At 34.9% G+C, this 24,859-nt stretch overlaps 2 protein-coding genes across 2 annotated transcripts in view; one reads left to right on the top strand and one right to left on the bottom strand.

The window, feature by feature from the left end:
• The window catches only part of LOC148941712 (uncharacterized), a 96,779-nt gene extending 87,523 nt beyond the window's left edge, over positions 1-9,256 (top strand). The window contains exon 6 of the mRNA XM_089104235.1: positions 9,155-9,256. Within this exon, the coding sequence (XP_088960361.1) occupies positions 9,155-9,189 (35 nt within the window). The 3' untranslated portion in view covers positions 9,190-9,256. The remainder of the gene's footprint in view (positions 1-9,154) is intronic.
• Positions 9,257-11,865: 2,609 nt separating this feature from the next.
• Positions 11,866-24,859, bottom strand: part of LOC148941711 (divergent protein kinase domain 2A) — a 49,967-nt gene continuing 36,973 nt past the window's right edge. The window contains exons 5-6 of the mRNA XM_089104309.1: positions 20,096-20,223; positions 11,866-15,566 (exon numbers count right to left, since the gene is read on the bottom strand). Of these exons, the coding sequence (XP_088960435.1) occupies positions 15,366-15,566; positions 20,096-20,223 (329 nt within the window). The 3' untranslated portion in view covers positions 11,866-15,365. The remainder of the gene's footprint in view (positions 15,567-20,095; positions 20,224-24,859) is intronic.

Raw genomic sequence — 24,859 nt, 5'->3', positions numbered from 1 at the left:
GGTTTGAAGTTATGTCCTGGGGGCATATAAGGTTTTGTATAGACAACGTTGTCGTAGAAACTTCAGAAAGGGCTCATTCGATTGGAAATTTAAAAAGTTCTGGAAATTATATGTTTGAGCAGGGCACTCTCCCCACAGTCTTCAGGGGCAAGGGTTATAATTTATGCCCTGGGGGCATATATGGTTCTTATGGAAGGAATGCTCATTTAACTTCAGGGAGGGCTCTTGTGATTGGAAATTGAAAGTTCTAGTTCACTTTTTAAGCGTCAAAAGATATTGGAGGGTAACCAGCTTCCACTCCTCTCCCCTCCAAACCCTTTTTTCCCAAATGCATCCAATAAAAATTTTAATATAGCTATTTTGTTAAAAATAGTTCAAAGATCATATAACAAAAATTCTGGTTCAAGTTCAATTTCAATCATTTTATTATTAACATATAAATGTATATAATTGACATAGGCCCATGGGAAGACAAGCTCGAAAAACTAGGCCTAGACAAAGATACAATAACAAATTATGCTACAATACAAAGATAATTACGACGGCAAAGATAAAATAATGCAACAATAATATGAAAGTAGCAGCTAGCCCAGGATCCAAATATAAATATAAAAAAAACAATATTATTAAATATAAATTAATACTAAAAGATAGCCGAGAGGCCCACATTCACCTAGAACAACAATCCAAACAAATAACTTAGTCATATTAAAAATACGCTTAATTAAAAGCAATCCTGAACTAAATGAAATTTAAGATTCCTTTTTATTAAATGGATAGAAGAAAATTTATCAATAAAAGCCTTGTGAGCATCCCAGCACCAGCCTATTGACACGAACGGGGCGAATTTAGATCTCTCAGTACTATACTTGTCAATGTAGATACTTTTTTTTTTGTCGCGTGTTATAACGATGTAAATCTTGTGATTGGGAGAACAAATTTTGATTGAGGTAGGTAATATGGCGGTAATTTCTTAATGTCATAATTAAATTTGAAAATAATTGCTCCAAAAGTAAATTGTTCAGAAACTGGAAGTATATCCAGATAAGCATATAAAAATACTATAGAAGACTTATTTGAAAGTGTAATAGGCGATGGAATCAAAAGCTTGAGGATTCCTATTGCTTTATTTTGTAAAATCTACTTTGGTTTAATATGACCTTTAAATGTAGATAAATATACTAGAGAACAACAACTAATATTAGACTGAATCAGAGCAAAATAAATGCTTCGTAAAGCAGAGTAGGGCAAATAATGCTTCAACCTCCGCATTAAACCAACATACCTTGAAATCTTTAAGCGTATATTTTGAATGTGTGTTTTAAAAGATAAGCTTTCATCAAGTCCAAGGTACTTTATCACTTTCACCCGAGATATTGATAATAGATACTTTGAAGAACTAACTCGGGTAATACGAGGGCATATATTTGACTTCCTGCCGTAAATTATGAAATTAGTTTTTGATAAATTCAAAGCAATAAAATTTGCAGAACACCATTCGAGAACATTAGAAAATGTAGTATCAAGTTTTGCCTCCAACTCCTCGTCATTCCTCTCAGAAATTGAAACTGCCGTATCATCAGCAAAATGTGTGCTGAGACATGGGATTGCCAAAGCGCGGTGAAAATCATTTATGTAAACTAGAAAAAGCAGAGGACCTAGGACAGAGCCCTGAGGCACCCCAACCGTCGAGGACTGAGGAACAGGCGAAGAGAGAAAATTACCTCCATCTATTCGTTGCTTTCTCTTATCAAGATAAGATTTAACTAGATCCAACGCCGGTCCGCGCACACCACAATTATCCAATTTACGAAAAAGAATACAATGGGATATTGTAACAAATATTTTTTATAAATCTAAATATATTTTTGCTGGAATTTCACCTCTATCTAAGCATTCATGAATATTTTGGATGAGAGCAATGATAGTGTGTTCAGTAATGTATCCAGACCTAAAACCAAACAGGCAATTTGTGAAAAAAATAAACGATTTAAGAAAGTCATAGAGCCTCTTATAAATTACCTTCTTAAATATTTTAGGAAATGCTGACAAAATAGAAATAGGGCAGCAATTGGATGGATTTTCAGGAGAGTCACCTTTGTGAAGCGGAATTTTCCTCGCTTCTTTAAAAGCAGACGGGGAAACTCCAGTTTTAAATGAAAGATCAATTATATGATGTAATGGTAAAATTACTGCAGACAATATTTCTTTAACAATTATAGAACTAGACCTGTCAATTCCCGCTGAATTACCTGGATTTAGATCACACACTATTTTTGTTATTTCAGACCGAGAAATAGGCCCAAGAAAAACTGAATTACCTTGAGGAGATGGAAGGTATGAAGAAAAATGTTTATTACTACGTGAATCAAACTGGTTCATTAGTAACGAAACAATTTTCTCTCCTAAACTAGCAAAATAAGTATTCATATCAGTCACTTTCCCGAATTTGTTAGTAGTCGAACCATCTTCTAAACTAATAACTTCAGGAAACTTAGAATTCCTTTGTTTTTTTATAATAGAATTAATTAAAGACCACGTTTTGTAAGCAGAATTTTGAGCTTCTTCGAAAGACTCTATAATTATAATACCTATGTTTTGACAATCGTATCAGTGCAGTTAATTTATTTTTGAAAATTTCAAAATCTTTAATATTATAATCAGTTGGATTCTTTAACTGCTTTTTAAATAACTGGTTTTTTTTCTTAACTGATATCAAAATTCCAGACGTTATCCACAGCCTTATAGGAAATTTTTCTCTGCAAATTTTCTTCGTAACAAATGGGCAACTAGAATCAAGGCAGCAATTGAAATTTCTTAGGAAAGTAACAGTTGCCATATTTGTATCCTCCGTGGATATTACATCCTGCCTATCCAACAGATCAAGGCTTTCATTTAGGCGCTTTAATGTTATTTTATTTATTAACCGTACTTGACGTTCCTTACTTACCTGCGGTATTTTATAAGTAAAAGCTAAATCCGAAACCAGCAGGAAATGATTCGATATATCACTTAAAACACAAAAATTTGCTTTAATTGGTAAGGATGTAAAAATATCATCAATGAGAGAAGCAGAACTAGGTGAAATTCTTGTAGGTATTAGGCAAGTAGGAAGCAGATATGCAGAAAAGTAAGAAGACAATAAACCAACAGAAGCTTCATTTGAAGCTTCTGGAAGGTCAATGTTGAAATTTCCGGAAAGGATAACATCTTTGTTTTGAAAATGAGGTTGATGCAAAAAATCATAGAGTTTAGAGAGGAAAGACTTGACTGAAGAAAAAGGAGGTCGGTATACTACGCAAAAACTATATCTTTTTTTCCAAGACTAATTTCAGTCACCATTGCTTCAAAAGGTATTTCCTCATGAAAAGCTTATAGATGTGAAAGGTGTTGAAAAGAGACACTTTCTTTAACTAATACTGCCAAACCACCTTAGCGCCTTGTCAGTCGGTTTTTGAAAGTAAATTGATATCCAGGAAAAGTAACATGAGGAGCCGGGTCTATAAGAAAAGTCTTACAGTATCCAACGAGATGACAAGATAGCTTATGAACTACATCGACAAGATCATCCTGTGAACTAAAAAAAACTCTACAATTTAAAAATCCTGTTCTCACAACACCGATACTGGGAAGATCAGAAACTTCGGAAGGTAATTCATATTTACATTTTGGAAAATTCATTCGCCCACCATCATTAATCTCATTTCCAAAAAATTTATCATGGCTCTGGAAAATGGAAAAATCAAAAGAGTTAGACTCTAAGTCTCTCAGTCTATCCCCAATACAACTATCATCCAATGTAAAAAATCAGAATTATGATCAGGACCAGCAGAAACTTTCGCAAAATGCACACCGTCTGAGTGTTAAGGTAGCAAAAACAACTGAACAAGCGTGAACTCGAAAATAATGATGAAAGAAAAAGAAACCGCTTGAAAATAAATAGAAACAAGAGAAAGAAATGGAACTTGTTCATTGTAAGATGAAATGCGGATACAGAAAAAATTATTGTACTCAACTACTCAACTTATAATAAGCTACAGAGGGACAAAAAACATCACAAGAAATAAAAATAATAGAAACACACAAAAAAGACAGAAAATAAACTTATAATAAGTCTACAGAGGGACAAAAAACCTCACAAGAAATAAAAATAATAGATCCTATGAACAGAGAAACATTACATAAAGTAATAAAAATAATCTCACCAAACGAATGTCATTATTAATTACCGTAATTAGTCAATCATATCCCACTGTGAAGACGGAGACTTTGTACACTCGAGCCATAGTTTACTCCCTTTTTGTTTAATACGCGTAAGAAGAACCAAACCCAAATCACGATTGCCCTTTCCCAAAGAAAATAGCTTATTCTGCAGGACATGTAGCTTTGGTGGGAGATCAGTACAAATGCGAATTCCACCACCCTTCAACTTATTCACCTCACTGAGAATCACCTCAATGCTATGATCTATGTCTAGTGATATAAAAACAGGGGCCGGTCGAAAACTAGTTTTCCTACTAGTGATGTTTGAACTGCTATTTCTCGTAAGGCGATAACACTTGGTAAGAGAAATGTCCTCGGTAACTTACAATTTGTCAGAAAGAAGAGACTTTACGTTGCTAGTCACTGATTGATTATGCTTTTCAGCAGGCAGACCATGAACAATCCAATTCAACTTTCTTTCTCTCACTTCGATGTCCAGAAGCTTACTCTCCAAATCGTTATTCCGCAATTTTTCTTGCTCTAGATCATTTCGAAGCTTTTTAGATTCCTCTCGTAGATTTGCATTTTCAGCTGATATTTGCCTAACTTCATCTTGAAGGGAAATTATTGAGACAGAAAAACTTTTCTGCTCTGCTTATATTTTATCCAGCAACGCCTGAAGCAGTTTCATTCCTTAATCAAATTTTGCTTGAGTGACAGCCATAATGAATGCTATAATCCGCACGTAGAAGTCTACACTTGCATCAAATTCCGCAATGGCAAAGTTCAAAACAATATCAAATTTAATCCTTTTAAAGTTCTAGTTCACTTTTTAAGAGTCAAAAGAGATTGGAGGGCACCTAGCCCCTCCCCTCTCCACACCCTTTTTTCTTCAAACCCATCCGATAAGAACTTTGAGATAACTTTTTTTAAATAGTTCAAAGACCATGTAACGAAAACTTAGGGGTCAAAACAGCCCCCCAGGGCCCGAGGGCAGGTGTTGTAAGTTATGCCATGGGGATTCAAAAGAGATTGGAGGGCAACTAGCCCCCCCCATGCCCCTTTTTCTCCGAATGCATTCAATAAAAATTTTGAGATAGCCATTAAGTTAAAAATTGCTGAAAAGTCAGATAACAAAAACTCAGGTGTCGTCACAACCCCCCAGGGCCCGGGGGTGTAAATTATGCCCTGGGGCACATATTGTTCGTATGAAAGAGATGCTCGTATAAACTTCAGAGAGGGCTCATTTGATTCAAAATTGAAAGTTCGAGCTCACTTTTTAATAGTCAAAACAGATCCGAGGGCAGCTAGTCCGCCCCCCCATGCCGTCTTGTTCAAAACCCATCTGATGAAAATTTGGAGATAGACATTTTGTTAAAAATAGTTCAAAGGTCGGATAAGAAAAAATCCGGTGTCATTAGAACCCCCCAGGGCACAAGGGAAGGCGTTCTAAGTTATGCCCTAGGGGCATGTATGGTTCTTATGAAAGGGATGTTCGTATAAACTCCATAGATGGCTCCTTTGATTGGAAATTAAATGTTCTAGTTTACTTTTTAAGATTCAAGAGAGTTAAACTAGCCCCCCCCACGCTCTTTTTTCCCAAACCCGTCCGTTACAAATTTTGAGATAGCCAGTGTTTTGGAAATTGTTCAAAAAATAGATAACAAAAACTCCCCCCAGAGCATAAAGAAAGAAAAACGAGCAAAAATGGGGTTTTTATAGGCCAAATGACGATACTGAAAAAACAAAGCGAATATTTGGTTGTTAGGTAGTTGGTTTTAATTCTTTTAATTTTTGGCTTTTATTGATACATCGTTTCGTTTCGCGCTGAAGAAGAGAGGCGTTTGTACTCTCGAAATATTCGCTTTGTTTTTTCAGTATCGTCATTTGGCCTATAAAAACCCCATTTTCGCTCGTTTTTCTTTCTTTATGTGATGTCAGGCCAATGTGGTTTAAGAAATTATCTTCCCCCCAGAGCCCGGGGGACAGACGTTGCAAGTGTTATCCTGGGGGCGCATATCGTTCTTATGAAAGGGATGCTCGAATAAACTTCAGAGGGGGCTCATTGGATTGGAAATTGAAAGTTCTAGTTCAATTTTTAAGAGTCAAAAGATATGGAAGGGCAGCTATCCCCCCCCCCACACCCTTTTTTCCCCAAGTCCATCCAATAAATATTTTATAATAGCCATTTCATTAAAAATAGTTCAAAGGTCAGATAAGAAAAATTCCTGTGTCAACGGAACCCACCAGGGCCCGGAGGCAGGCGTTGTGAGTAATGCTCTAGGGGCATATATAGTTCTTATGGAAGGGATGCTCGTATAAACTTGGAAATTGAAAGGTCTTGTTTACTTTTTAAGAGTCAAAAGAGATCGGAGGGCAACTAGCCCCCCCCCTCCTCCACGCCCTAATACATTGGATAAAAATTTTGAGATAGACATTTTGTTAAAAATAGTTCAAAGTTCTGATAACAAAAACTTCGGTGTCGACACAGCCCCCTAGGGCCCGGGGGTAGACATTGTAAGTAATCACTTGGGGCAAGTATCGTTCTTTTGAAAGGGGTTTCCATGTGAACTTCATATAAGAAGCATTTGATTGGGAGCTGGAAGCTATAATTCACTTTTTAAGAGTCAAAAGTCATTGAAGGGCAGCTAGCTTCCCCCCACACTCCATTTATTTTTTTCCCATAGGCACTTCATATAGAAAGGGTCGTCGTATAAACTTCCAAGAGGGCTCATTCGATTGGAAATCGAGAGTTCTAGTCCCCTTTTTAAGAGTCAAAAGTGATCAGAGGGCAACCGCCCCCCCCCCCCAAGACTTTTTTCCCCAAGTACGTCTGATAAAAAATTTGAGGTAGCCATTTCGTTAAAAACAGTTCAAAGATCATATAACAAAAACTCCTTTACGTATGGTCATTTCGTTAAAAATAGTTCAAAGGTTAGATAAGAAAAACTCCTGTGTCGACACATCCCCACCAGGGCCGGGGCAGGCGTTGTACGTATTGCTCTGGGGGCATATATGGTTCTTATGGAAGGTATGCTCGTATAAACTTCAGAGAGGGTTCATTTGAATGGAAATTAAAAGTTGTAGTTAATTTTCTTAGAGTGAAAAAAGAACGGAGGGCAACTAGCCCCTCCCGCCCTCCACGCCTTTGGGTGTATCGGATGGATAAACCCATCCAATAACAATTTCAGGTGACCATTTTGTTAAAAATAGTTCAACCCTATTAAAAAATGTTTCAGATATTAAAACTCCAGGGTCGACACAACCCCCCAGGGCCCAGGGACAGGCACTCTGGAGATATATATGGTTCTTATAGAAGGGATACACGTATAAACTTCAGAGAGGGCTCATTTGATTGAAAATAGAAAGTTCTAGTTCACTATTAAAGAGTCAAAATGGACCGAAGCTTAATCTAGTCCCCCCACGCCCTTTTTCCCCACACCCATCCGATAAAAATTTTGAGATAGCAATTTTGTTAAAAATAATTCAAACATCAGATAAAAAAAACTTCGAGGTTAACAAAAACCCATTTTTTCACTTTGATATTGTTACTTTGATATCAGTTTTGATACTTTGATAAATATTTGATTTTTTTAAAGTTTCAATTTGAACTAAGGAATTTTTAAAAACTTAAAATTTTTCGCAATCAAAAATTAATTAAAAAAAAAACTTTTCGAAAAATAAGTTTTTCAAAGAAAAGTAAAGGCCATTTTAAACTTAAAATCAGCAGATACAAATACCTTTTAAAATTCAAACTCAAAATGACAAGAAATTACTATTAAAGAATAAATGAAACCAAAACGAACAGAAATTAAATAAACAATCATAGCAAAAACATACAACAAATAATAATATAAATGAATAAATAGATCTTAAAGCGAGTAATGCTTAGATTGAATATGAAAATCAAGCTTAAGACGAAAAAAATATTTTCCTATTGAAGTACAAATGAAACTTAAAACGAACAGAAATTAAATAAACAATCAATGCAAACAAACATACAATCGATATGAATGTAAATTAATAAATAAATCTTAAAACGAGTGAAACTTAAATTGAATATGCAAATCAAGCTAAAAACGGACAAAAATCACCACAAACAAGAGTTTGGGTATGACCTCCTTCTCTCACTGTAAAACCTACTACCTCTATCTAATCAATTTTTTTTTTCTGATCCTAATCTCTCCTTTTTTTCTGGGATCACTTTATGAGAATCATGAAATATATATATATATATATATATATATATATATATATATATATATATATATATATATATATATATATATATATATATGTATATATATATATATCTGAAACATTGGACATACGGTGCTGTATTATTTGCAAAAAATACTGCTAGGTACTACACGCTTATTATTAGCCTATTAATAGTATTCTAAATTGTGAGTAATGGACCCTCGGTTTGGCATATCAATTTGCTAAAATGGTATTTCTCTGATCTTACATAATTCTGCTCAGATTTTCGTTTTTTGCTTGAACAAAGCGCTAGGATGTTAGAACTCGCTGATTTCATTCAGAAGTGCTTACATTTAATTTTTTTTTTTTTCTGACACTCAACACATGACTTTGATTATATTCTCATTTAATTCCTTAAAATACTGATCCAAGCACAAAGAGGCATAAGTTTCTGAAAAGAAAAACAATCTAGGAGTATTTTCTGAAAAAAAAACGGCCTTGGAAGTAAGAACTGTGTTTAGATTTTGTTAGAAACAAATCGTTTACTCTCCAAAGCTCTAAAATCTTAGAAGATCGATTAGTAAAAAACGGGTATATTAGCGGTAAAAACGGGTAATATACCCAAAAAAGGTGTATATTAGATATGGATAAAGATCCTCCAGAGCTATTTCTGCTAGATATGGCGTCGAATCGACCATTCAGTTAATGGGGGTATATATTACAACGGTAATAAATTTCATTCTACTTCTAGGTGGATTTCTAACATCGTCTCTACAACCATTTTAATTTGCTACATTCTGAAGAAACACATACTGTGGAAGTTTTTTTTTTTTTTTTTTTTTTTTTTTTTTTTACTAAAAACTGTTTACTGTTGTTGTGTATTTTATACAACTGTTCACTGTGTTTTGTTACTCATTTTCTTTCAGTCCCTTCGATTCCATTAATAAATATCTTTGATCTTTGCCTATGTATCATTCAATTTTGTTTCTCAAAACCCAATCAATTTAGCTTTGATAATATAGTTTAATCTATTTGGTTATATTACAAGAAAACCGATTCATCAACGAAACTTAAAGCTAATTCATTTTACTTACACTGCAAAGTTTAGTCTGATCGATTAGTTTCGAAAACTAATTCAGCAACGAAAGCTAAAAAAAATTGAGATTCAAGGTTTTTATTTTCCAAACTAAAGGCATAACAAAATTACATAAGGACAAAAATCACAAGGTAAAACACGGGCCCCCCCCCCAACTTTTTTGGAAACCGGTAAAATTTTCGCCGAAGGCGAAAATTTTGGCAGAAATTTTTCAAAATCGGCCGAAATTTAGCAAAATTCTTGATTTCTGCAGAAAATTTGCCACAAATCAGGTAGCAATTTGGTGAAATTTTGCAAAATCGGCCGAAATTTAGCAAAATTCTTGATTTCTGCAGAAAATTCGGCATAAATCAGGTAGCAATTCGGTAAAATTTACGAAAATCGCCCTCCAATAAAATGAGCCTCAGGACGCCCCTGCCAACAGCCACCAAATGTTTTAACAAGATTGTAAGTCTTTACAAGCATTTACATGCTTGTTACATGCCGAGGCGCTGCTAGGCTTTGGAATTTACCGAGAATTACCATATTATCCAAAACACCCCTGGTTTTATTGGCCGTCAAAAATCAAAGCACACTACCAAAAAATTAGTGAACAACAGCCAGAGCCAGATAAAGGGTGATTGGGCTCAACCGGGCCCTGCTTTTGAAAGGTCCCCGAACTGTCACCAAAATGAACACAATTTTTTTTCGAAATTTATATAATATTCTTAACAATTCCTGTAAGCGTTGATACTGGACAGAGATCGTTTTCCAGGCTAAAACTTATAAAAGCTATCTGATATCAACAATGAATCAGTAATAGATTAAATAGTTCAGCAATTATGCCGATTGAAAGTGAAGACGCAAGAAAATTAGATTTTCAGACAGTTTTAGAAGAATTTACAGAATAAAAACTTAGAAATATGTAAATTCATGTATTCATTTTCTCTGATGTAAATTGATATTCAATAAACATTTTTTGTATTTTATAAACGAGAAATAATTGTATATTTATTTATTTATGCGTGTATGAATGTATAAATTTTTTCTTGAAAACGGCTTTATATTTGTTTTGAAAAATTGCCATCCTGAGATTTTCTGGCCTAAAAAAATCCGATCTAGATAGGTCACAAGTTTGAGGACCCGGCAAAAAATTTTAACCGGGCCCAGCACCTAGTCAATCCGGGCCTGACAACAAAAAAAGGGAGAGGGATAAAAAGAATTTTCATAAACAAAAATAATACTTACAGCAGAAGCAGGAACAGAATCATACCTGAGAATTTATATTTAGGGAAGGGAATATGCAAATAATGTAACATAATCTTGAGTCTGAGGGGTCACCTGGCATTTATCACTTGAGATCGGTAACTTTGATGATTATTTACGAGTGAAGTGATCGAAACACTGTAAGTACCAAGATGATTTGAAATTTAGTAGGCAAGTACCTCAGCCAACAAGTTTTTTAATAACATGCCACGGATCACAGATACTTACAGTGTAGGCTTCAAAGTTTTACCTTCTACCTACATAATCACCATATTACCCGAGACTTATCTATTTTACTGGCCGCCCGAAATCAGAGGCAGTTCCAACAATCTGCCTTCTAGAGTGATACAGTGCCAACTCCAAGTTTCACAAAATTATGTAAATATTATATATTATATCATATATTATATATATTATATATTACAAATATTACATATTATATAAATTATATAAATATCATCCTTAAAAGGTGACGTTTAAGAAGAGCATTAGGTAAAGGGCGGAAGTGTTACGCTTTCGTGAACTAAAAATCCTGCTTGAGTTGATATGTATAGACTGAGGATTCCAAATTGAGCCCTCAGGTCCAAGCCACTCCCCAACCCTTCCACAAAAAACAGAAGAAGAAGATAAAAAGCCGTAAGCATGATAGTAATCCCAATTGAAAAGATAATAAGGCTTCTGAAAAACAAAGCAAGAGGGGAAAAAAAAAAAAAATACAAAGGAAGCTAGAAAGTACAAAAAAGGGGACGATGAGCCAAAAAATGATTAACGCAATAATAATAATAAAAAAAAAAAAAAAACAGAAAAAAAATAAAAAAAGGAAGATAAGCGGGGGAGTTTATGTTGAAGTGTTTTTTGCTGAGAATTTATTTATTGAATAAATTGATTGATTGAAGCCAAAAAAGGCATGCTTAACCCTAGACATAGGCGCGCCTGGAAATTCAGTATAAGATGGGCGGCCTTAGTAACCCTAGCCCCTTTCCTTCCTCTGCGAGCACCCTCCTCAGAATATCTATAAAAGTTTCCAAATAGCACTCTTACAACGAAACTAAAGGAAACAAATGAATAAAGAAAAAACTATAGCAATAATATATTTATTAAAAACTAAAAACCATAAAAAAAAAAATTAAAAACAATTCACAGCCATATTTAGTCAAACAAAGGAGATACACAATAGTTGACTACAGTAAGCCATAGTTACAAGGAAATACAAATGATTCGTGAAAAATGGAAACAGCAAAATTACAGAATGATAAACACAAATGAGCTACTAAGGAAAATAAAGCACTCTTGCAAAATTTACCACACTACAAGTAATCTAAATCTCTATTCAACTAAGACTAGTTAAGAAAACACAGCATTTGAGTATAAACCCGAAGATACTATATATCACATAAAACGAAGTAGATGTGAAAATTTAGTCAAGGTTTATCACTTCGTCTCATATAGTATTCTGGCATTCGTGCCATTTCAATGTAAAAATCAGTCCCATTGATTCCTATTCAGCATTATCATGCGTACTTTCTTTTGAAATCACCCTTTCCCACCTGTCTTTGCCGCACCTGTGTAATTTTAAAGCTGGCCTAAAATATAATGCATATAATGATGCACCTACTTCTACAAACTCGTCACAGAGTTAGGCCGTCTGAAGATTAAGATTACACACCAAACATTCTTTTTCTTCTTCTAGGCCCCCCTCTTTAAAAATGTTCTACTTTCCATATACAACTTTAAACGTTCTATCCCCACTAAACGTTCTACATATGCCAAGAAATATTTAACGATTTCAGATCGTTATGATGGTCTCTAAGTGCCCTAATCTGGGGCGTTTAAAACCTCTTTTTGTAACCTCTTTACGGTTAAAAACAGTAAAGCCCTTATCCATAACTTAGTCATAAGATGCCTGAGATAAAACATGTGAGATATTTACATTCTTCAACCCCGCTCCTTCAATTATCGTTTGAATATCGGAAGTTGTTAATGTTTACAGCGTAATATCAAGTAATAGTTTAGTCTAAACTAATGAATAATTCAGAGGTGCAAAATTTTGAAACTTTTCATAGAAATACAAAATTTTTAGATCTAACAATTGTACCTCTTAGATTTTGAAAAATACTTTCTTCTGGTATTTTCATAGGAAGAAATTGAAAAAACAAACAAAATTACAAAAAATTGTATCATCATTGCAAAAAACTGAACAAAATCTCCCCCTTCCCCTCTATATTCTTGTGAAATACCCATCTGACTAACCGTAATTCAAAGAGTAAGCTTTGCGAGAAATGTGGTTCTATCCCGGTTTATTGGGCTATAATGAGAGAAAGGTCGAGACGGCTAAGTCACTTTCTGCGGACGAAGGATGACGGATTGCCGATGTCCTTTTCGGCCAACCCTTGGTGACCGAACAAAAAGCAGGCCTTCCCAGAATGTGTTGGGAGGAGGTCATAAGAAAAGATTTAAAGGAAATTGGAACTTCTTGGGAGGGTATAGAGTTGAATAGATTGGGATGGAGGAGGAGCATGCATATCTTTGCTGGCCCCAGGCGGCTTAGGGCTGCAGTGAGTCGTGAGTAGTACTAGTAGCTTCTTGGAGGTGCAGAACTTAAAAAAATATGTATGTTACCGTGAATGTCCGATATCTGGTTAATGTCAACACCCACAGGTGAATGTTTGACATTTCTCTTTCTCTGCTTGTATTCAATTAGTTTTGCGAGTCCGCATTTTCAGTCTAATGCAAGTTATAATGGTAAAAGTAAAATTTAGGTTAGATTATGTTAGTTTAGGTTAGGTTAAATTTGTTCAAAATATCAGAAATGGGTTAAAGACATAAGCAAACCTAACCCACCCTAACCAAACCCAATCTGTCATCATCAAACTTTGCATTAAATTGAAAAAGTTGACTGGCAACGTTGACTAAATCCAAGGAGAAAAATATATATTTGGATTTGTAATTAAAGTCAGGCCAAAGGCGTGAAAGGGCAAGCTAATTGGATTAGACCCACATGGAATGCTGAATAAGAATAAGTCATTTTACAACTTAACACAAAACATATATATTTAGTTACAGGATATAGAAATATGGCTAGGTAGGGCAAGTCATTGGATTAGTATATAGGGCAAGTCATCTTTAGCTGTCCACGTGCGCCCACTTTCGGGTAAAAAGGATAAGCTTCATTTTGCTGAAAAATTTGCTAATTTTTATGTTTGACAGAATAAGCAAGAAGACGTATACCAGAGTTAAGCATAAAAAAAACATTCAAAATATAAAAAATTCCCTAAAAAATAAAAATTTTTGAGTTATATGTACCAAATATGACAATCAGCATAACTACATTCGCTAGTGACATCTGCGAAACACTACTCGTTATCTTTTAGTGTATCATTATTTGAAACAAGAACTTTGCAATTGCCCTCCATGCAATGAAGTAGCTTCGAACTGAAAGAGGTTAGAGCTTTTTTTTTTTTTTTTTACGTTTGATTTCGATCCGATTGTTCGGCAAGGTAATAAACAAGGTAACAAAAGGTACCGCGTATAGTTGTTTTTCCTTAAGAAAAAAAAAAAAAAAAAAAAAAAAAAATCATTTTTACTGTCCTTACTGTCAGCTTACTGTAGGACAAAAGGCGTTTTGAGTTCCTGAATTGGAATAGTGAGAGACTACAAGTAACGGAAAGATGTTCCGAAAGACAGTTTAAGTTTTTAGTCAATCGGTCCTTAGAAACTCCTACTAGGACATTTGTGTGGGGTAATTTAGAAGAACAGAAACGTGCACTATGTAGACCTACTAAACTTACGACCAAGAGGCAGATACGATTACGATCATGAGATCATAATGTAATGGTGCAATTTGTTTTTCTGGGGGGGGGGGGAGGCAATGGGCGTTTGTGACCTGAGCCTCGTCTCAATTTTCTGAGTCTTTCCATAATGATAACAGAATAATACTTTGATTTTGTGTTTTTAGCTTTGATCTTTTTACCTTAAACACGGCGCATTTTTGGTGATTTACCGTGAACGCGGCGTATTTTCGGTGCTTTACCGTAAACACGGCATACACGGTGCATTTAACTTAAGGAAACAAATAGAAATTTCTTGCTCATCTGGATTGGTTAGCATTTTCGCTATTTTAAATTTGTCAACAGTTTAAGAGAAGTATACATAAATTTAGCACTGGATAGCATCTTCAATTTTTTGGGTTACGTTAAATTAGGTTATAAATCTCAGAAATGGGTTAAAAACCTAATTTAACTTGTCACCATCAAACCTTGCATAAAACTGAAAAAGTTGACTGGCAACGCTGACTAATTTCAAGGAAAAAATGGCAACAAGTCTGAAAGTCAACAAGCTAACTGATTCGAGACTTTCGACTATCAGCTTTTTTACAATACTTTTCATCTAAGCTTTTGTCTAACTGCAAAACAGATTAGACATCCAAGAAAACCTCATAACTTAACCCAAAGCCGACTCATGGAGAGTTTAAAGGGCTTAATTCTTTCCCCCAAAATTCCGAAATTCGACGCCTTTTGGAAGTATGGTAAGAGAAATCCACCTCCTCGAAAAATATAAAGCAAGATCCCCCTCCCCAAGAAAAGAAAAATTCCTGCATCTAGCCCTACCTTAGCCTATTAAGCTAACTATTAAAATCTTTAAATTCTTCAAGAATTTTCATTAATTCCGTGGCTGCTTTGAACCTTCCGCCATTATTTTTGGGCCATTTGCATTCTTCTAAAAGGCTCGGCAATTCTGGAAATTTCTGAAGCACATATTCGGGAATGTTATATAGAAGTCCCTGTGGATACCGGTGTGAGAAAGCACCAGGTGACAAAAGTCCCTGAAATAAGAAAAAAGGGGGTTCGTAAGTAAGCCCAGAGGTCCAATATATTGCCTAAATGAATTCGAAAGCTTTTATACGACACAAAAGTTACAGGAGAGAAACAAATTAACAAATTGTATAAGTCATTTGAGATTTATTAGTGACCAATTCGGTTGCCCTCTGCCAAAACCTAGTATCCGCTTTTTCAAGTTTTTGGAAAAATAGAAAAAAAGGGAGTTTTCTGTTTTTTAGAACAGAAGAAATAGATGAAGATGCAGAATTTTCTGAATTACGTTTCACGATCTGTTTTCTTGGAATAAAGCTTCGAAATAAAAAACGTACAAGAAAAAAACAATAAAAAAAAAAATAAATTAGAATACAGTTCGTAGGTTCTTAAGGAAACCCAGCTACCCAATAGGTTGCCTGCAGGAATTCAAACTGTATATCAGCTCGGCTGCACTCTGCCAAAACCTAGTATTCGCCTTTTTAAGTTTTCAATAAAATAGGGATTTTTTAGTTTTTAGAATAGAAGAAATAGATGAAGATGCAAAATTTTCGGGAATACGTTTCACAATCTGTTTTCTTAGAAATAATGCTTCGAAATAAAAAGCGTTCAAGAAAAAAAAGGGCTAAAGGGTGTTTAGTAAAAACAAGAAAAATAAAAAAATCATAGGTTCGTAAGGTAACCCAGCTACCCAATAGGTTGCCTGCAGGAATTCAAATGGCGTATCAGTTCGGCTGCACTCTGCCAAAACCTAGTACCTACGATTTTCTAGATTTCAAGAAAATAGAAAAATAAGGGCTTTCTTTTAATTTTGGAACAGAAGAAATAGATGAAGATACAGACTTTCATAAGTTTTCCCAACAAGTCTTCTTCTCAACACCCTTTTGCCTGTACGTAGATACTGCATTGAATAATATTGAATTAAATCTTCAGAATATTCCTAAATAGCACTACCTCAGATGAATACGCTTAGGCCAACGCTATCATTTTACAATTGTGGCAGCTGTTATTTACGGTGGTAGAAATGGTATGATTAGCTCCCAAATAACAGTTACAGGTACCACAGAATTTAATCTCAGAAAACTATGCCGCTGTCCCAAGTCAAACAGACCAAGTTATATAATGAAGAACGGCAATAGATTGATATCAAATAAAAATATAATTATTTTTAATTTCCTAAAACTCTTATTTTGCGCTGTTTTGAAGACCTAGTATTAACAAAATACTACATATTTGACAATTCATCGGTCCTAATCGAGTGGATAGCGCTCAAGACTTTAAATCCTGAGGTCAGGGGTTCGAGTTCTGGTATTGCTGGTTATTAGGTTTGGAACGGGTGTCAATGGTGTGACCCTGTAAGCTCAACCAGTCAACCCAGCCCTAAATGGGTACCAGGAGAAATCTGGGGAATAACACCGGAAGCGTCGGACAATTTGACCCCGACCACGCATTGCAGTCCCGGCCGAAGGCATTGAATCAGGAGATCGGTACCTGCGCGACGCAGACCTTTGGTCAGAATGCTAAAGTTTTTTTTCTTTAAATTCAACCAAATTACTTTGCCTTAAGTGGGCTTGGGCTACTGATAAAACACATTGGCAAACCTTCTAGTAGACATTTTTACAAGTACAAAGATTGACAAGAGAATAAATTCGGACATTTTAACGTGTTCTTAACATGTTTATCAAATATACCATTAAACATTTTAAATGGATACTGATATCACTGTCATGAATATTGATATCACTACCCGATCTAAGATCTATGTTCCCTGTATAAGTTTCCGGTGCGTTGTCTTGGACTATCTGGTCTTGGCTTTTCTCTGTCTACAATTACCCAGCCCAGTCTTGATGCAACCTATTGCCCAAAATACTTGATAACTTCAATTCCGTTGATTTTGAATTGAAGTTATCAAGTATTTTGGGCAATAGGTCGCATCAAGACTGGGCTGGGTAATTATAGACAGAGAAAAGCCAAGACCAGATAGTCCAAGTAATTGAAAGGCAAATGTTTTAATGGCTGAGGCACGGGTAAATGGCAGGAGTATGAATGACTCTCTTATTGGACACATACTTGTCAGGTTAGTTTTTGGAAAGGCATACCTGCCTAGAGAAATGTATGAGCAGTCCCTTACATAAGGAGACATGTTAAGAAAACAATTCTTACTTCATAATATGCAAAATAATCCTAGTTAGCATAATTTACAGGAGGAGAATCCTTATCTTCACATCTTTCACTGTATTTCCAGTTTTTCAGTCACATTTTTCAATATTTATGTCAATTCTCCAAGTCTTGAAAAACGTTTAAAAAACAAACACCAAGAGCCATCTAGCTAATCTAACCTAACTTAACCTAACCAAATTTATCAATACTTGCCTATTAATATTGTTTTGGTAGATGGCAGTGATGTTTAACTTTCTTAACAACTTTAGAAAATTCGTTTTTTTTTAAACATGTCTCCTTATGTAGTGGACTGCTCATACACTTACACCTTTCTTTTTTGGGCTCCTTTGGTTTTAACCATAGTTGTCCTCTTAGGGTCAACCTAGAGAAGAGCGAACCCTACCCCATAGCAACCGAAACATCAAAACGCGCTTTGAAAAAAGAAATAAAAAACTACCAGGCAAAGAAAAACTTTTATTTGAGCCGGATTCAGAAATATAAACTATTATTTAGATTCAACTTAATGATAAAAGTTAGTTGCAAAAAAAATTATGGGAATTAGAAAAAATGGCCTTAAAATTAAAAAAAAGTGGTGTCGGATCGAAATGAAACCTGCACTATTGGAATCATTATAGCCGAAAACCCACTTTTAAGAGAATTAAAGTCCCTCAACTTGACTAACAAGGAAAATTCTTTTTTCGTATTGGAAAAAGTGATAGGTCTGCTTTATTTATCCTTGCCTTCTTTTTTTCAGTTCACCAGATCACAATTTAGCTATCTTCCAATAGCTGAGAATGAGCTTCTTCTAAGTTGTTTTCTAAGTTCTAAGTTGTTCTAAGTGAGAATCTTCTAAGTTGTTTTCTGAGAATTTTTTGTGTTCATTTTTAGATTCAGAAATAGCAAAAAAAAAAAACATAAGGAAATAAGAAGTGTTCCTATTTTTTAGACAAGTTTAAACCATTTTCTAAGAAAAATCTTAGCAAAAATCAGAGAATCCGAAACTAAAGAATCCAATAATCTGATTCTACTGTCCTTTATATCCAAGTTACAGCATTATTGCCGAATGAGCTGTTCATATAGGGAAGATTAACCTTAATGGGGATAAAATTACTAAATCTTTGTGCAGTATTGCCAGAGATATAGCCTCATTTGCGCCAAATATGACAGTCTTTTATCTATGTAAGCCACGAGCAGTGGAAGTTTTTAATTTGTTCAAGAATGGAACAAAATAAAAACGAAATAATTTTTTGTGCAACTAGCTTGGACACTGAGCAGTATTGCCGAGTAATCTTGATTTAAAAATGTGTTATAAAGTAGAAGTTTTCCTTTTATACAATTTCGAAAAAAGTCAGACTTTACGACACAATATGCAAGATGACGTAAATTACAAAGGAGAAAATTTTATTACTTCTCTATATACGATAAAAATTAACAAGAAAATCGACTGATAGATTATTTTTAACTTATCTTAATATAAATTAAAGGACCAATGAACTATCCTTTGTATCTTTTGAAGTACCTGGAAAATGTTAGTGGCCATAATTTATAACACAAATACAAACAGGGTATTATCTTCATGCTCTGAATAATATAGCAGACTCCCAGAAAATTCAGTTGATCAGGAAACAACTGAAGACTCCCAGCAACAGCACCACATACAGCTACAGCTACAGCACCACAGAATGGCAATGGAATGAGATCCCCCCTCAAATGCTACAATTGTATAACTATTTTTATATCCCAGAATTCTTATTTTCTTTGTTATTTTGAACACCTAGTATTAAGAGAATATCTTAATTTAAATTTAAAATATTTTTAAACTTAACCGAACTACTTTACTTCTAAGTGGGCTACTGAAAAGATATTGGCAAACCATCTAATATACATTGTTAGAAGCATGAAAATTGACAAGTTACTAAATTTGGACATTTTAACATGTTTATCATACATACCACTAAACATTTTGAATGCATGCTAAACATAGATATCACTTCCCGACCTCAACACCTATGTTCCCTATATACTTTTCTAATACCTTGTCTTTTTTTGGCCAATTATTTGCCAATTTTGTTTTGCCAACACAATTATTGCCTTACCTAATATGATTGCCCATTTATGGGCAGTATAAAGAGATACCAACTTACATGACAAAGGGATACCAACGTGATACCAAAGGGGGAAAAAGAGATACCAACTTACATGACCAAGAAATATAACGGGATACCAAAGGGGGAAAGAGATACCAACTTATATGACAAAGGAATACAATGGGATACCAAAAGGGATGCCAAAGGGGAAAACAGAGACACCAACTGACATGACAAAGGAATACAACGAGATACCACAAGGGATACCAAAGGGGGGAAAAGAGATACCAACTTACATGACAAAGTGCGTAAATGTTATGATCCGTTTTTGCATGGTAACACAAATTGTCAACGTTGTAGCTGAAGCAACTTTCACATCCAACACCTTCTGACGTAAAAGGAACATCCCAATCTCCGGCTCGTACTGAAAAAATGGTATAAATGAGCAAACAATTAGTTTATTTAACTATATTTTCTTAACTACATTCGTAATACTTAACTATATTCTAAATTACATTTTATAAGTTTATTAAGTAGACTTTTGTATGGTAGAAATCTTAGTTTATAGCTTTCTTTGTTATACTCATAATACTGGGATCGGAGAAATCTCAGAAGATACTGTCTCACTACTGTAACATTGAATCTAAAAAAAAAGGCAGCTCAATTGCTAGAAAAGCTTGGGAGTATATAAAAAAAATCTAAATAAATAGCAATATAAAAATTAGGAACAAGAAAAATATAAAAATCTAAGTATTACTTGTATGATTCAAACTAAATGGGACACATATTATCAATACCAAAATAGACAAAAATTTGAAGTACGGACAGGGTCGGATTTAAAGTTTTGGCGCTTCTAGGCCCAAGCGTTTCTACCGCTCAATTTTTGCGAGACTTTCGGGAAATCCCCGAAAATTTGGAGATAGTGGAAGCACTGAACAGAACAACTGATGAGCAAAAAGCAATGAAAGAGACTATAGAGAGAGGTGGTACTGAACTCTCAGCTGCCATTTTAAGAAGACATCTGACAGTTTTTAAGTGACCGAGGAATTCCTGTGTTGTTTTAAAGTCGCTTTTCTGTGAATAGGCAGCGCAGCGGCAGAGCGCAGCGGCACTTTAAAGATGAGTCAACTCAGTCTAGTTTTGCTAAGAAAAAAAATCACTCAGTGATAATTTATCAGGCACCCTGGCATTGTGCGCCCCTAGACTCGGGCCTAGCAGGCCTATTGGTAAATCCTGGCCTGATGGTTCTGGTTGTGAACCATCAAGTTTTCCAGAAGAAAAAAACTAGTTTGTACTAAAAATTATATGCACAAATTTGAAGGGCGAGTTTTTTTTTTTTTTTTTATTAGATCCAATGTGAATTAGTGAACGTATTGAAGAAGTGAAACCTACGAAATATTCGAGAAATTACAGAAGAATATAGAGGAAACCAGGTTCGTCGTAAAATTAATTGTTCAAAGAAGCGCTACATTAAAAAAATATCTAAAAAATCAGCCATGAACTGGCAATACTAAAAATTAGCAAAACGGAAAAAAGAATGGAGAGAAAGACTAAAAGAGAAATGAAGCCTATTGATCAGGTTTCAATTTTGATAAATTTAGGTTTAATCCACATTTTATATTTTTAAACAAGCAATAATTGTTATATTATTATAATTGTATGTCTCTATAAATATATTTTCTCAAAAACGTCTTCATATTTTTTTCTGAAATTTGGCCCACTAACATTTTCTGGCTTGAAAAAAAAAATATATTCTCAAAAACGTCTTCATATTTTCCTCTGTTGAGGAGGGGACAGCCCCATGGCTCACCGTATATGAATAATTAAAACAAAATTTGCATATTAATTTTCCTTTTTTGGTTAAACGGCTTTCTCAAAAGCTGTTTAATTTTATTTACGAACGTTATTATTAGTAATAAATTTACGAAACTTAGGAATTAACTTCCGTAACGAACTTCTATATTCATATATTTTTAATAAGTATATTAGGAAGCTCGCCCCCTAGTCAATACCTCGCTCTTTACACTAAAGTTCGAATTTTGTTCCAATTCTTTAAAAATGACCCCTTAATCACAAAGACCGTTAATTAGAATAAATAGCTCTTATGAAAGTACTAAAAAAATCTTTGGCTTATAGATCGAGGTATTGACTAGGGAGCAAACCCAATCATATATTTAATAATGTCTGTTCGTTTATGTTTTGATGTTGCTCTTACTTTCCGCTGAAAAACTTGTTTTTTTTTTTAATTTAATTTCTGATCGTTTTTTTAAATAATGCTTGGAAATCCGGCGCCCCCTTCATAGTACTGTCCCTTCCCCCATGGAAAGATCCTCCCACATAACCCCCGACCTCCGCCCTCCTCACAACCAGAAAAAATCTCCCCTGAAAACGTCTGTATACTTTTCAATAACCAATACCATATGTAAACATTGGGTAAAGTTCATAACTTTCAGCCCTCCCCCCGGGACTTTGGGGGATTAAGTCATCCTAAAAGACATATTTATTACATTTTCAACCATGCTGAACAAAATGGCTATCTTAAAATTTTGATCGGGTGACTTTAGGAAGGTGACTTTTCGTTACCACGAACTGTTTGATTAACGCGTAAAAGGAGGTATAGTTAACTTTTTTGATTTGCTTAATCTGATGGCTAGTACTGTAACTCTTTTAGATAAGGAGGGCCTGGCCAGAGAGCCTTGCAACGGTAAATGATGATATATGTGCTGCTATTCCTAGTTCCTTCTACTTACTATGTACATTTGAGGAAATTCGTGCTGTTCGTTAGTTTCGGGTGAAAATCATGCCAGTAAACAGGGGTAGGAGGAGTAACCGGTTTAAAACCCACATCCTCGAAACATTCCTCCTTATAAATTGATTATAAAAAAACAGGTGAGAAATCTTTGTTTGAAAAAGATAGACAAGGCGCACAGGTGGATAATCCTTCTTCTTCATTCTTTTAGTAAGCCCCCCCCCCCGTTTTCCTAAACAAATTTTCTGTACAAATATAATAGCAAGGAAAGCCTGGCTATAGTCTCAACTCACTATCGAGTTTTTTAATAATCAATCTATTTATCAAGATACACAGATCTGGTTTTCAGCTTACATTGGATGATAGAAATTTTTTTGAATGTAAATATTTTTAGATTTTTTTTTATATATATATTTTTAGAATTTTCTTTTAGATACCCTGAACGATTAGTTTTAAAGATTATTGTCAACAGACTTTCAATTCAGCACCGATTCTCAAAATTCTTCCTCGGTTTAAAATTCATAATAGGTAAATTGTAGGAGCTGCTTCATCATTAATTTAAATATTTTAAATTATATTATCTTATTAATAAACAAAAGGCAAAGAGTAAAATTAGAAAATACTGAATATACATGAATAATATTTTCAGCTTACGCAGGAGGGAAGAGATTTTAAGATTTATGAGTACCCTTGTGCCATGAGAATAGGTGAATTAGCAGTTTGGTAATAGAAGGTTTACGCAAGGTGCCATGAGGATTGGTGATGGAACGGTTTGGTGAAAACCGCTTACGCAAGATGCCATGAGGGTAGGTGGTGAAAAGATTTGGTAATAGACCGTTTACGCAAGGTGCCATGAGGGTTGGTGATGGAACGGTTGGTGATAAACCGTTTACGCAAGCTGTCATGAGGGTAGGTGGTGAAACGATTTGGTAATTAACCATTTACCCAAATTTCCATTAGATTAGGTGATGCAGCAGTTTGGTAATAGACCATTTACGCGAGGTACCATGAGGGTTGGTGATGGAACGGTTTGGTGATAAACCGTTTACCCAAGGTGCCATGAGAGTAGGTGATGGGTCAGTTTACAAATAAACCATTTACCAAAGGTGGCATGAGAATAGGTGATGGAGCTGTTTGGTAATAGACCGTTTACGCAAGGTGCCATGAGGGTTGGTGATGGAACAGTTTGGTGATAAACAGCTTACCCAAGGTGACATGAGGGTAGGTGGTAAAATGATTTGGTAATAAACCGTTTACCCAAGGTGCCATGACAGTAGGTGATGGAACGGTTTGGTAATACTCCGTTTACCCAAGGTGTCATGAGAGTAGGTGATGGAACGGTTTGCTAAAAATCCATTTACCCAAAGTGTCATGAGGGAGGTGATGAAAAGGTCTGGTACTAAACCGTTTACTGAAAGTTCCAGCAGGATGAGCGGTAAAACGGGTACAGTAAGGGCACTAAAGAAACAATAAGAAAATATTGATGACGATTTTTTAAAAAAAAAAACAACTACTGATGACATTTTCTGAAAAAAACTATTTAGGAACAATTTGTTGAATAAAGCTTAACAACGAGATCCAAAATATGATTCTCAATTAGTAGTTTCACCCAACTCAGTACATATACCAAGAAAGAGTGGCTAAAGCAGTTCAGGCCTCTTTAAACCAAAATATGGCTGCTAGATAGCCAAGATGTGGACACAAAGGCTACGTTCTCCAAATAAGGCTGGCATGACACTATAAAAATGACTTGAAATGTTTGACAACCTCTTGTGATTGGGCAAAAGCAGACGCTTTGACTGAGGTAGATCGAGGTGCGTTCATCAATGTGTTGACCTCAGGGGGCTTTATATTGAGACGAGTTTGCAGCAGCGGTAATTTTGAACCCACTTCCAGTGTGCTCTTTTAGGTATACAAATTAAATAAAAAAACAAGTTTTTTTAACTGAAAGTAAGGAGCGACATTAAAACTTAAAACGAACAGAAATTATTCCGTATATGAAATGGGCTGTCCCCTCCTCAACGCCTCGCTCTTTACGCTAGAGTTTTTCATTGTTTAAAAAAAATAGAGTGTTGAGAAAGTCTAACTTTAGCGTAAAGAGCGTGGCGTTGAGGAGGGGACAGCCTCTTTCATATACGGAATAAGTTTTGTTCGGTTTAAGTTTTAATGTTGCTCCTTACTTTCAGTTAAAAAAAACTTGTTTTTTTTTAATTTAATTTTTGAAAGTTTTTGAATTAATGCAGGTTTTGACCTTGGCTCACCGTACATGAATAATTAAAACAAAATTTTCATATTAATTTACTTTTATTTG

This window comes from Artemia sp. Qi Xiang Cuo, chromosome 18 (assembly GCF_049724085.1).
Source record: "Artemia sp. Qi Xiang Cuo chromosome 18, ASM4972408v1, whole genome shotgun sequence".
NCBI classification, from domain to species: Eukaryota; Metazoa; Arthropoda; class Branchiopoda; order Anostraca; family Artemiidae; genus Artemia; species Artemia sp. Qi Xiang Cuo.
The sequence above is the reverse complement of the archived record's forward strand: the minus strand, read 5'-3'. Positions and strand labels throughout refer to the sequence as shown.